Source organism: Asterias rubens, chromosome 5 (assembly GCF_902459465.1).
Source record: "Asterias rubens chromosome 5, eAstRub1.3, whole genome shotgun sequence".
In the NCBI taxonomy this organism is placed as follows: domain Eukaryota; kingdom Metazoa; phylum Echinodermata; class Asteroidea; order Forcipulatida; family Asteriidae; genus Asterias; species Asterias rubens.
In genome coordinates this window covers 7,438,341-7,451,555 of record NC_047066.1, presented here as the reverse complement: position 1 = coordinate 7,451,555, position 13,215 = coordinate 7,438,341, and the positions used below count along the sequence as shown (strand labels likewise).

General features: G+C 38.5%; 1 protein-coding gene across 3 annotated transcripts in view; it reads right to left on the bottom strand.

Annotated features, from left to right (window-relative positions):
* Nucleotides 1–2,426: 2,426 nt before the first annotated feature.
* The window catches only part of LOC117290649 (LIM domain kinase 1-like), a 72,036-nt gene continuing 61,247 nt past the window's right edge, over nt 2,427–13,215 (bottom strand). For all 3 annotated transcript variants that reach the window (XM_033772165.1, XM_033772163.1, XM_033772166.1), the window contains 9 exons: nt 10,955–11,117; nt 9,545–9,631; nt 8,703–8,790; nt 8,096–8,139; nt 7,719–7,778; nt 7,268–7,333; nt 6,474–6,645; nt 5,528–5,738; nt 2,427–4,152 (listed from right to left, as the gene is read on the bottom strand). In XM_033772165.1, the coding sequence (XP_033628056.1) occupies nt 3,990–4,152; nt 5,528–5,738; nt 6,474–6,645; nt 7,268–7,333; nt 7,719–7,778; nt 8,096–8,139; nt 8,703–8,790; nt 9,545–9,631; nt 10,955–11,117 (1,054 nt within the window). In that variant the 3' untranslated portion in view covers nt 2,427–3,989. The remainder of the gene's footprint in view (nt 4,153–5,527; nt 5,739–6,473; nt 6,646–7,267; nt 7,334–7,718; nt 7,779–8,095; nt 8,140–8,702; nt 8,791–9,544; nt 9,632–10,954; nt 11,118–13,215) is intronic.

Sequence of the window (13,215 nt, the reverse complement as noted above, 5' to 3'; positions counted from 1 at the left end):
GCCATTTGTAGCCACTGTGGGCATTTTTATGCAAGCCATATGCGGCCGCTATGGCCATTTTGTAGCCACTCACTGCAGCCACTACGGATATTTTTATGCAAGCAATATGCGGCCGCTGTGTGCATTTTGATGTGAGCAAATACATGTACTAAAGTGCACTGAAATGTACTAAAGTGCATTAGATATGCAGAAACAGATTGGAAGACTGCAAAAAGAAAAATAACATACATATTCTATATGAACAAATTTACAAATATGGCTAAACAGAAAGAACATGACATAAGATTCTGAGTTGCTTGTGTGGGATATCTCTACTCCAATAAATTAAATACTTTATAGTTATTTGAAATAAAATTACAAGATTGGCACCCAAAATGAAAGATTCAAATTCATCAGCATCATCTACCTGAAAAAATGCAAATTATAATATATACTTATCTTTTAAATAATATTAGAAACTATTCAAGGTACTTAACAATTAATTTGATACAAATAAAAGATTTAAATCAATTTTAAATAATCACATATTCACTAAGCTCTAAATGACACTAGAGGGAGCCATTTTCCCATGCAGAAAAGCTTGTCTATGGCCTCTAAATGCTATTTCAGTGTAATTTACTGTCATTCCTTTTTTTTAATGCAACAACTGCATGTGAACAAAATATTTGGTTTTGCCATTTTACCTCATACAACTCTGCTCACATATGGCCTTAGCTTGGATCCAACCCAGGGCCACAGTCAAGTGGTGAGAGGTTAGTGCCTTGTGAACTATTCATCCATGCCCCCCCCCCCCCTAATCCCCCCCCCCTCACCAAAGTAAAGTGCTTTGCTCACTGCTTTGAACTTAATTGAATTAGTTAAACATTTTCAGCCATTTATTTCCTCAAAAGCCAGACATTTAAAAAACAAAACAAAAAAAGTTGTATAATAACATTGAACAAGTTTTCAAATACTGGTTCAATAATTTTGAATATCTATCCTAAAAAGAATAATGTACTAATCTTTAAGCAAAAAGAGAAGAAAAAAATGAAAAAATACATAGCTTCCCCTCCCCCTCAAAAAAGAAAGAAAAAAAGAGCAGATCTTTAAACCTTGAAACGAACATCTGAAACATTGTGTTTGACTTTATTGCTTGTAACTTCCATCTTTTCTCTTCAACCAGTCAATAAACAAAGTCCTGAAAATCTGAGATTAATCCCCCCCCCAACCTCTCTTATTTACACTGAATTCCATACCAGGCATCGGGACAATCAACTGTCCGGTAAAAACAGTTCTTTACAAAGTGGGAAAAATATGATATGTTCAGTAATTGTGAAAAAATCCAGTTTCCAATACATGTCTTTAATATAAAAATATCTCTTAGAAAATTCAGTTTCATATCTTTCAGCTAGATCTCAGATTTTTTTAAAAAGTATACACTCAAGCCTGTGGAACTGAACGATTAGCAGGTCCCGATAGAGCTGCTTACATCAAAACCAAGCAGGATACCAGTCACAGGTGATATAACGTGACATGGTACTTTGACTGGTAACCTTAAAGTGGTAAGCATAGTTTTGTTGTGCTTAGCTACTTTGTTGTGCTTAAAGCAGCGACTATGAAATTGGGGGCAAGGCTGCATCTTCATCAAGTTTCACATGTTCACAAGCACTGTTTAATAGTGACTTTTATTTGAACAAATTGTGGCCAGACTGTTTTATAAGCCTTTCTAGCCTAAAGTCGTTTCCGAATGAATGGCTTCCACTGGCTACGGCTGAAAAGTTTCATTCTTCATCATTGTGTGCACATTTTATATATTCAGTACATAATACTATTGTGCCAGTTGACTATTTGACTATAGTTTATCTATAGTTTATCTATAGTTTATCTATAGTTTATCTATAGTTTATCTATAGTTTATCTATAGTTTATCTATATCATTCAAAAACACAGTGGGGCAACATGATGGGCAGTGGACACGATTGGTAATTACTCAAAATAATTGTTAGAATAAAAACTTGCTTGGTAACGAGCAATTGAGAGCTGTTGATAGTATAAAACATTGTGAGAAACGGCTTCCTCTGAAGTAATGTAGTTTCCGAAGAAAAAGTATTTTCCACTAAAATGTTTGAATTTGATTTTGAGACCTCAGAATTAGATTTTGAGGTCCAGAAAGCAAGCATATGAAAGCACACAACTTTGTGTGACAAGGGTGTTTTTTCTTCCATTATTATCTCACAACTTCCACGACCAATTGAGTTCTTCAAATTTTCACCGGTTTGTTATTTTATGCATATGTTGAGAGATACACCAAGTGAGAATACTGGTCTTTGACATTATACCAATAGTGTCCAGGGGTCGATTTCACAAAGAGTTAGGACTAGTCCTAACTTAGGACTAGTCCTAGGAGATATACAAATTGCATGGATAGTCCTAAGTTAGGACAAGTAACTGGTCCTAACTCGAGATAAGACTAGTCCTAACTCTTTGTGAAATCCACCCCAGTGTCTTTAAATGGTCAGATAGTAAGAGGGTAGATTCTAATGCACATTCACCACATAATATTTCAATGTCATCTGGCATAGTGCATCTAGCATTCTGTGGATGAAGTCTATTTAATTGTCCGACAGTGAGAGGGAATGAACTCTCCAATACCAGAGTGCAAATCAACACTAGGGAGTTTTGCCGAGTATTTATGACTATTCTTCACTCAGAGTGTTATGTATAACTCACAAAAGTATGTACAAGCATTTCAAATCGTGTTATTTACATGCAGTGTGCACTTTGGTTAAATGTGAGCAAATGCTTCCACACTAAATAAACATGAGAAGTATAAAACCATTCAGACATCTTTGGCTTTGAAAAGAGAAACTTCCAGAGAATTTTTCGGTCAGGAAAGACTTTGTTTCTGTAAGCTATGTGGGATGTAGTATAAATGTAGATTGTCATAATGTCATTGTGATTAGGCACAAAAATATGAGTATTTCTTGAAAAATTTGAGAAGTCTTGGGGATTTGAATGGAGAGGGGGGGGGGTAGAATTTAGGTATTCATGTTGCAACTTTACAATAATATGGCTGGCAGTGTTGTGGGGTACCAAAATGTATTATTATCTGACCAATGCAGATGGTTTAATATTTAGGTACAAATTACCGACAATTGTCATTGGTTAAGACCTTTGGATTCTAAGAGTAAGTGCTTGTGAGAATACTTATGGAGTGATATTCTTTTGGGCAATCAAAGTTTAGACCTTGCTGACCAAGTAATTTTGAAATTATTTTAGTATGGATTCAAAGACTTGGAAGGAGCAGAAATTTGAAATTCGAGCTGACTTTTAATATTGCTGCAGTGAAGAAATCCTCGGCTCTCTTGATGAAGCACTTTCTTATCCACGCAGAACTTGACTAAAGACGGTTACACAAATGATCTGAGACCCGTTACGATGATAATTCTCTGGATCTCAAGAGAAAATGGAGAACAAAACTCCCCCCTATAGAGAACACTTGATGAGGTGTCTTCAAATGTAGACGAGTGTCACGAGTCCTGTAGAAAAACTTCCTCTGGAAGACGAACTGTCGTTTTAATAACGATGTGGTGCAGAAATCTTCAAGCTCTCTAACCGAAGCACTTTCTTATTCGTGAAGTACTTGACTGAAAACTGTAAAGATGGTTACACAAACCGTTGACCTGTTATGATGATGTCCTCTGGATCTGAAGCGAAAATGGAGAACAAAACTCCCTTCTATAGAGAACACTTGAGGTGTCTTCAAATGTAGACGAGTCCTGTAGACGAGTCACTGTTTTTTTAACAGTGAAGAATTTCTCGGCTTCACTGCCGAAGAAGTTATATTTTGAAGAAACTTGAGAAGACAGTAATACCAAGAAGATCTCATCAGTGTTTGAGATTATAATCTCTCAAGATACTCTCTCAAGATTCAAAGCTGGAAGTGGGCGGAAATCTGTATATACAAAAAAGCTGCGTCGTGTCTATTTATCTTTAGTGACGACAAGCTTTCAGTCACTGGCAGGTAGGTTATCAGCTGGTGTTGTTGTTGATGACGTCGCCGTTGTGGAAACAGGGATGGATATTGTCCGTATTGTTCCATTTTGGATGCCGTTGGTTTCTACCTTCAGTGATAGAGACTTGAGCCAGGCTTGTAGGTCGTTAAAATCCGGCCTGGAACATCAGATTAAAACAAAAATGGGAAAAAGGACATCAATAATTATTTGAGGATTTAAAACTTTGCTAATAGAAGTAAAACTAAGAGAGATTTGCTGAAACACTATGAGAAAATAGTAGTTTAAAGTCACCTGTAAATATAATTTTTTTTCCTTCAAACATTAGAGTATATGTTAATGAACAATAGAAAATGTTTTGCGTAATTGTTTGTAACGATTTATATGTTTAAAAAATAGATAAAGTTGTTTGGGGGTGACTTCGCCTACCCCTTTTGTGACGTCAATCGAGGCAGAATGTGTCTCGATCGAACATCGAACACACGTACGTGCAAGTACATGCAAGTCCTAGTCGTGAGTTTGTACGCTTCGAAAAAAGGTTTATTTCTTGCATTTTTCCGGCAATGTCGACCAGGTGTATTGCTGCTTGTGTATTGCTGGTGGTCCGGTCCGACGTCTTTCCCAGCGCTGTGCAGCAAACACTTTGAGCCGTCGTGCTTCAAATATCGCGCCTTGATTGACGTCACAAACAGCCCCCTCTCGGGTCGGGCCTACTTTTAAATTTGTTAATAAAATGGAAACTAAATTTTTAGAACCTTAGTTAACTGTTTATTCATACTATTCTACTCATCAAAACACATTATTTAAGTGACAAATGCATATAGATATGTAACATGGCAATGCAACGACAGCACAAAATGCACCATGATTTGAATACCACAGAATCAGTTAAAGCCATTGGACACTTTCGGTTAAACAGTAATGTCCAAGGCCCACACTTCGTGTAAAATAACAAACCTGTGAAAATTTAGGATCAATCGGAGTCGGGAGAAAATCATGGGAAAACCCACCCTTGTTTCCGCACGTTTTGCTGTGTTATGACATGTGTTTAAAATAAATCCGTAATGCTCGATATCGAGAATTGATATTGTTTTAATGTTTTCTCAAAAAGTAAAGCATTTCATGGAATAATATTTCAAGAGAAGTCTTTCACCATTACCTTCTATAAACCCTGTAGTTATTTGTAAATCTGTGAACTTAAAAAAAAAAAATAAAAAAAAATCTGTACCGAAAGTGTCCAATGGCTTTAACCAAAAGCCGATAAAAAGTACAATCAACCAGAAACACTGTAAAGAGAGGGGAACATGAGCTAAACCATTTACATCATAACAAAAAATTATGTAAAAATTAAGGTCAGTAGAGGTTGATTGGCAATATAATAACATTGACTCTGGCATGTACCAATGCAACACAAATCAGCAAGATACATTTGTTTGGTGAGAAAGACTTTATTATACACAATTTGAAAAAGCTGGGCATTTTAGGTTCAAAATGAACCCGAAAGCGGGCTCTGAAAAAAGTTAATTCTGACCAACCTTTTCTCTGGCTCTATTTCACAACACTTGGTGGCGATGTCCAGAAGACGCACCGGGCAGCCGTCACAATACTGCTCCTTGAAGAGGGCGACATTGAGTCCGAACTGCATCGTCCTCGGGAGGTGGTCGGGATTAGCGCTGACTCGACCAATCAGCTCACACATGATGATACCGAAAGAGAAGACGTCTACGCGCTCATCGTAGGCTTTGCCTGTGATTGGTCGATGAGGAGATGGAGGTGAGAAATCAGCCAATGGGGAGAAGTGTTTTATATGATTATTGGTTTGGTGAGATATCAGCCAATAAGGAGGAGTGTATCATAGAACTGTTGGTTTGTGATTGGTTGGCGAGGAGAAGTATTTGAGAAATCAGCCAATGAGGAGTGCTCAAAAGATTATTGGCTTGAGACGAATGTATCAACAGACGACAAATGACAAACCAAAAATTTGTTTGGGTATCTAAAAAGGTTGTTAAAAGGTTTTAGATAAACACACATTTTTTTTTTTTTTTAAAATGTGCCTAAAATAGTATTTTAAGATTCATAATTTCCTTTTTTGCACCAATCCAAACTAACACCATGACCTACATATTAATTCTTAAAGGGGACACAGCAATTTTCCTTGTGTATGGGTCACTTTAAAGAGGAAAATTTAAAATTTGTATTTTCATACAAAGGGTACCACAGCAAAAGCCCAGGGCACCACAGCAATAGACCAATCCACTAAGCTCCGCCCATTGCGTATTGACCAATCACAACGCAACAAAGGCCCGACAAATAAGGTCCGACATGCGTGCGCGTATCTTGGCGCGCATGGCAGAGTTGTGCAGAAAGGCATTGGAGAGCCCCACGTGTTCTTGCTCACACGTGTGTCGTGCGCAGAGCCTACTGGATCGGTGTATTGCTGTGGTTGTCATGGGTTATTTCGAGGCCTGGACCCTAACGTACCTTTTAGCATCTCTGGAGCCATCCAGAATGGGTTCCCAACGACTGTGTAGCGTTTCTTACGACCGGATCGTCTCGTGCCGGAACTCCTGTCAAATGACGGGACACGTGGATCCGTCTTGTCCTGCACCATGATGCGCGCTAATCCAAAATCAGCTACGACTACCAGCCCGTTCTGTTCAGGGGAGAAAAATATAATGAAACTTGTTCTCTCTTAACAGTGGTTCACTGCTCAAATGGCAGTTAAAACACATGAGGACCAGTCACAGTATACCCCAAGTGGTCCAGCTGGCTAGTTCAGTGTTGAAAATCATTACTAGTTCACGTATCTACAAATAAGGTACTCAAGATGCTTCGACAAACAGAAACACTATAAGTAATGTAAGGAAAACAAATGAATTTATGAGACCCATTTATGTAGCATCTTATAAGGGTTTATAAGATTCAACAGCCACTGCCAGAAATATTGGGGCAACCCCTCTTCTCTGAGTGATAAATGTAAACTGGGTTCCTTTACATGCAAGTATTAGGTAACACACAGGACCAACAGCTTTACGTCCCATCTGAAGGATGAAGCAATAATGGTTAAGTGTCTTGCATAAGGACACAAGTGTCTGGACCGGGACTTGAACCCACAGTTTGCTGATTAGAAACAGCTTGAGACCAATAATACACATACAACATTTTGGACAGTTGGTAAGCAAAAATAAACTATAAAGCATTGTACTTGAACACCTTCTCATCATTTTTTTCAAATGTCTACCAGTGTCTCATCTGAATAATTGTAGGTATCTTACCTTTCTGACGAGGCAGTTCTGGGAGTTGAGATCTCTATGTATGATGCCCATCGAGTGCAGATACGTCTAGGGATAAAAAATATCAACATAAAAACATCAAATGTTTGCTGAATAGAACTTTTTTGTAATGCTACTATCTTTTGTTAGTGATAATAATAATAGTACTAAAAAGTATTTATATAGCACCAAAATCTGCCTAAAGGGACGCTCAAGTCGCTTTACAGATTAAAGAAGTAAAACAAGCTGCCAATAAACTTTACATACTGAAATATACAAAACAGGAATTCCACGAACCCATAAAAAACACAATAAAACCCCATGAAACTACATAAAACTTAATGGATAAATGCTAAACAAGAGGTCCCATACTCATGGTGGTGGTTGTAGAGTCCACAGGGAACCCACAAGAATACAGACTACAAATTATGGCAAAATTGTCCAGCTGACTTACCATTCCTAATGATATATCCCTTGATATATTTATTCTATGCAGCCATGGATAATCACAATCCTGAAAATAGAAGATGATACAAAAATCAAACAAAAATAACAACTACACAAGAGAAGTTGATATTTTTAAAAATACATATCTTATTTCACACAACAGATAAAAACAAACCCATAGCAATAATTCAGAATTGCCACACAATGTGGATGAAGGCAATGGATGCAAAATAAACAAATTGGAGAGTTTTTTCTTACAGTTTACTTTCTTATTTATTATACATATTATTATATATAAATTTTATTTAACTGGTTTTAAATGAATTTGATACTTCCAAGCAACCATTTCCACAAAAGAAAAATTGAAATATTTAGTAAACTTACCATATTTATAATGACATCTCGTAACGTTCCTCCGTCTATGTACTCTGTTGATAAAAGAGAAATAAGAGATCATCAAAGTATTGCATTTGATTTTTTTCTGAATGTGATTATGGTCCTGTAAAAACAATTCTGGTCCACTAAAGATTTTGTAGATTTCCCCATTAAATTTGAGCCCTGAAACACCAGGGCTAACTCCTACTCTTCCACGATGAGTGTTCTGGGGTGGATTTCACAAAGGTAGTCCTAACTTAGGACTGGTCCTATCTCTTAGCATTGCCTAGGACTAGTCCTAAGTTAGGACTACCTTTGTGAAATCCACCCCTGGGTTCTGTTACCCCTGGGTTTTTTTTCTATCAATCCACGTACACAGGTCTGACCAATTAATGTCCCATCCGAAGGACAAAGCAATTATGGTATAGTATCATGCTCAGGGGCCACAGCCAAGATTTGAACCCACACTCTGCTGATCAGAAACACCAGAGCTCAAGTCCAGTGCTCGTAACCGCTCAGCTGCTTATATGTGCTAAGCAGAATATTTTTTACACAAAGCAGGTCTGTGAAGATGCTAGTGATCTGTATAAACAAACTTGTGGATTTGGATACTAACCTGTAACCAGACTTAATTTCTTGTCCTTGTAGAGAACACCTATGAATTTCAACACATGGACATGGTCCAGGCTACGAAGTACTTTAACCTAAAAAGAATCAATCAACATCAAACACCATCAAGTTTTGGCTTTTTCAAATAACTACCTAGGGTTATGTAGCGCAACATAAATGAAAAGAGAAAGGGTATGTGAACCTGAAGATTTTATATTTACATTTCTGCTTCTTCCAACTTGTTTTCTGTCTCTGAATACCAAAAACCATAAATGAGGAAGATCCATGCTGAGAGTGTCGTACTGTACATGTTTTCAAATCCTACTGCTATTAGTGGCCTTTTCCCAGGGAGTTGGCAATAATTTTTTGAAACCATTTAATTGCACAGCCTATGTACAGTGGCCCAATGCGCCGTATTTTTGACTGCGTGTATGAGGGCGTTCTCAATAGTATTTTTATCACTTCTATGGGGGTATACTTGATTTGCCTGCACAGTTTTAATAGGCGTTCTGTCACCTTTTTTTTTGCGCCTAGTTTGAAGTTGCTTTAGAGGTGGATTAAAATGGCTCCTTTAAAAGTCTTACTGTCCGTGATGGATTAGATGTCGGTGGTTGTAATTTGTTCCAGTCTTTAATAACTGTTTTGGGTATGAATGAATATACCCCCGGAAGTGATTGAGAGCGCCCTCACGCGGTAAAAAATGTGGCGCATTGTGCACAGATTTAATGAACCACAGAGGATGATATTGTATGGTCTGAGAGAAGGGATTTTTTTTTAAAGGAAGCAGTGATACCGAACAAATACTTCCAACTACCATAGATTGTTCTCTATCTTTAACCCAAAACATACCTCTTTGAGAAAATTTCTTTGTGCGTCATCTTCGAATCTTATCAATTCCTTGACGACCATAACTTCACCAGTTCCTCGATGCGTAACCTAAGAAACGGACAACAATACAAAGAGCATGACTTCAACAGTGAACAAATCATAATATAAATGAGAGTCAATCATCTGATCACATCTGCTTGGAGCAAGTTTGAGTTCGCACATTTAGTCGACTACTGACCAGCAACAGACATGCGCAGTAATACACTCACTCGCACGACTCGTTTGGAAGCCTAGTCAACCATCGGTACCACGGTATTCAAGAGTGTGTGTGGTCATCGGTTGAATGAGCGTTTTCGCGTGTTCGGTTGAGCGCAGTGACGATGCTGTTCAGACCAACCGTTACCCGACTTGTGGACTCGGTTGGGCTTTGGTTGGGGTCGCCAAAACACACTCCAACACTCCATAATTGCCTTCCGCGTTTTCGCTATAGTGTCACCGGTTCCCCTCTGCGCTCTACCTGTAATAGCATGGAACAGGCTATTCGGACTAAAGAAACCATGGTTTTAAGGCTGGTTCCAAATGGTCGACCACAACAGTCAACCAATGGTCGACCAGCCTGGGTTCGAGTCAAAATAGTCAACCTTTAGTTAACCATGGTGCCAGATCGAACTTGCTCTCGGTTGTGATAAGAGAAAAACGGGCTAGAGGACAAAGAGCCCTAAACCTCTTAAAAATTAACATGAGGTCATTTAAGTGTAGTATGTGTGGATTTCATCAAATTGCTTATAAGCATATTTTGGAGCTCCTGGTATTGATCAAGAGCATTTGTTTGACAAAAAGAAACATTAATTCCCAAATAAAAAAAGTTAAGTTGTTGAGTTGATTTTTTTTTCATTTTGTATGACCTTTGGATCATTAAGAGTATGAAATTGCAGTAATGACCTTAAAGCACTGAGAGGACAAATATGAGAACAATCAAAATCCTGAAAATCAAAAGCCGTCTTCTACGTTTATGTATCAGATAATTTTTGTCAAAACAGTTTGGGGGTTATCCAGTTCTTCTTCCGTTGCGGAGGAAATGAGGTCATTGGGCACATCTACGTTCATAAAGCAAACAAACCCACCAAAAACATGTATAGCATCCTCGCCCATTACTTTTTAGAGGCCCTCCTCTTTTTTCTTTTCTTTTTTAATAAAAAAAATATATATATATACATATATCTTTTTCCTTTTTCATAAAAAAAAGGATACATTTTAACGATCTCAAACGAAAATTCTTTTTTTTTTCTGGGGAAAAAAAAAGCCCAGCCAGTTGTCTTTAAAAAAGGCTCTCCTCCTTCCTTTTTTTTTTAAAAAGGCAGGACGCTAAACATTGTTTATTTTTGTATTGAGCCTAACATTTCCGCAATGAACTACTTTAGGGACCCATACCTTGATGGCTTTTCCGAAGAAACCCTGGCCCAGGACCTCTCCCTTGATGAGGTCCGAGGGCCGGAAGATACGATGACTCTTTGTGCACTGCTTGAGGGAAGAGGCTCTGTTAATGGGAGACGTCAACGTCTGCCCAAGGTTTCCGTTGTCCGAGGGTTTTTTCCTGCAACGGGAAAACAAGAAGAAGAAAAGAATAAGAAGATGAAAATCAAATGGTTACGAATCAGTAGAGTCCTCTTTCATTCCATTCCCAACGGCTTCCGACGGACGTTTGTGACTGCTTTCCAAATGTTCCTGTCTAGCCTGCAATGCCCATGTCCTCCGCAGGGCAGGGCCCAGTTTCATAGAGCTGCTTATAAGCACAAAAAGTAGCTAAGCACAACAAAATTATGCTTACTAGAATAAGGTTAGCGGCTAAAATACCATATCACATGTACAATCTGCGACTGGTATCATGCTTGGTTTTTGCTTAGCAACTCTATGAAATTGGGCCCAAGTTGGAGTTGGTTGATGTATGTCTTGACAGGCCATCCTCTGCTCCACTTTCAATGTGTTGGTTGCAACAGCACCAAATCTGAATCCTCCTAGGATGTCCATAAGTAGCAAAAGAACTTCATGTAGATTGTCCTCTTAATTGTTTTTCCTTAGAAAGGTTATTGACCTTAATGAGAAAAAGGTCTCACCCCTGTCCCGGTGTGGCGGTTTCAACTTTCCGCCGTGTTCAGTTTTTCGAATGACCAAATACGGTAACATTACATCATGCGATGCCTGCGCACAGCAAGCGAAAATAGTCCATTTTTAGTGCCGTATTGAGTCATCCGTGTTACTCTCCGGTAGCTGTCATGGCGGCGTCCACGAGTACAACGAGCGTTGAATGCGTGGATCGAATGAGAGAATTTGGTGTGAAGACCAAGCAAATTATCCTGTATTTATACCGAACGAGCATCAGAGAATCAGAAGAAGTTTTTATTATTCTGGTTTAGTTTATTAAATTGATTTATTACCGTTTTTTATTTTATTTTATTTGTTTAGTTATTTGTTTTATTTCACTGAACTACAGTACTTGCCAGGGTACTCGCGGCGGTATTTTTGTCTGGCTACGTCACCCGGAAAACTGAACACGCCGGAAAGCTAAAACCGTTCGAACAACGTGTTGAAATGTCCGGCTACGTCACCCGGAAAACTGAACACAGCGGAAGACTGAAACCGCCACACCGGCTTGCCCCGTAAGGTTACATACAATACCTCACGCAACATTTTGCTGCCTTGTCTAAACCCATTCATCACGGGAGAAGACACCGTTTCCTCAAGGTTGTTGATTTGGGGAAACAGCTTCGGTGACTCTTACTGAGATACATGTGTACAGTCGTCCAAAACTTGACAGGTTCCCCGACAGATTTATTCCCAGGTAAACATAACTTCTCTTGAGACCAGGAGAAAATACCCCCCCATCCCCCCCTTATTAAATACCCAAAATGACACTAGATTAGTCATATTCCCAGGGTCTAACTTCAGAAACCTCCTTATCCCCCTAGAAAAAAATATTGCTTAGCGAGCATGAGCAGTGAACCAGTGGCAATGTATTGGATCAGATTTGGTCGGTGACGCCTTTCATTTTAGTTGGTAAAACTGCTAAGAAAAAATTGTATGCAGTTCACTTGAGTTGTCCTCTGCTGGCTCAACCCATCCTCGTTGGACACAATCCTCAAACGAACTGACACATTCATTTCTTCAAGAATCATGATTCACATAAACAAAAATTGTTGCAAAACAGTCAACCCATAAGACAGCATGACTAGTTTTTCTTCAATTGTGCTCATTTGTGTCAACCTGTCCTAGCTGCAGCCGATTTCATGAAACGCTAGGATTAATCCTATCTGAACTTAGGATGGGTTCTATGCCTCATAACATTTATGGATACGGAACTAACTCGGCCTAAGATTAATCCTAAGTTAGGAAGAGTTTGGTGAAATCGACGGCAGGTTCTTTACAATGTTCATTCTTTTTTACACAATTATAACCATATATTGGAGAGGGGAAGAGCATAGAGCAAGGACTCTATGGGAAGAGTGATCCACTCTACAAGCTTGCCTTGAGGAAACCTCCACCACTTTAAAAGGGAGGGTAAACCTTTTGTTTTTGTACCAGTTTGATTGTTTTAACTCTCTAGTATTGTAGATATATACAAATAAACTAACCTGCAAAAAAATATCATTTCAAAAGGTGGTAGAGTTTAGGAGATATCGCCGAATATCTAGAGC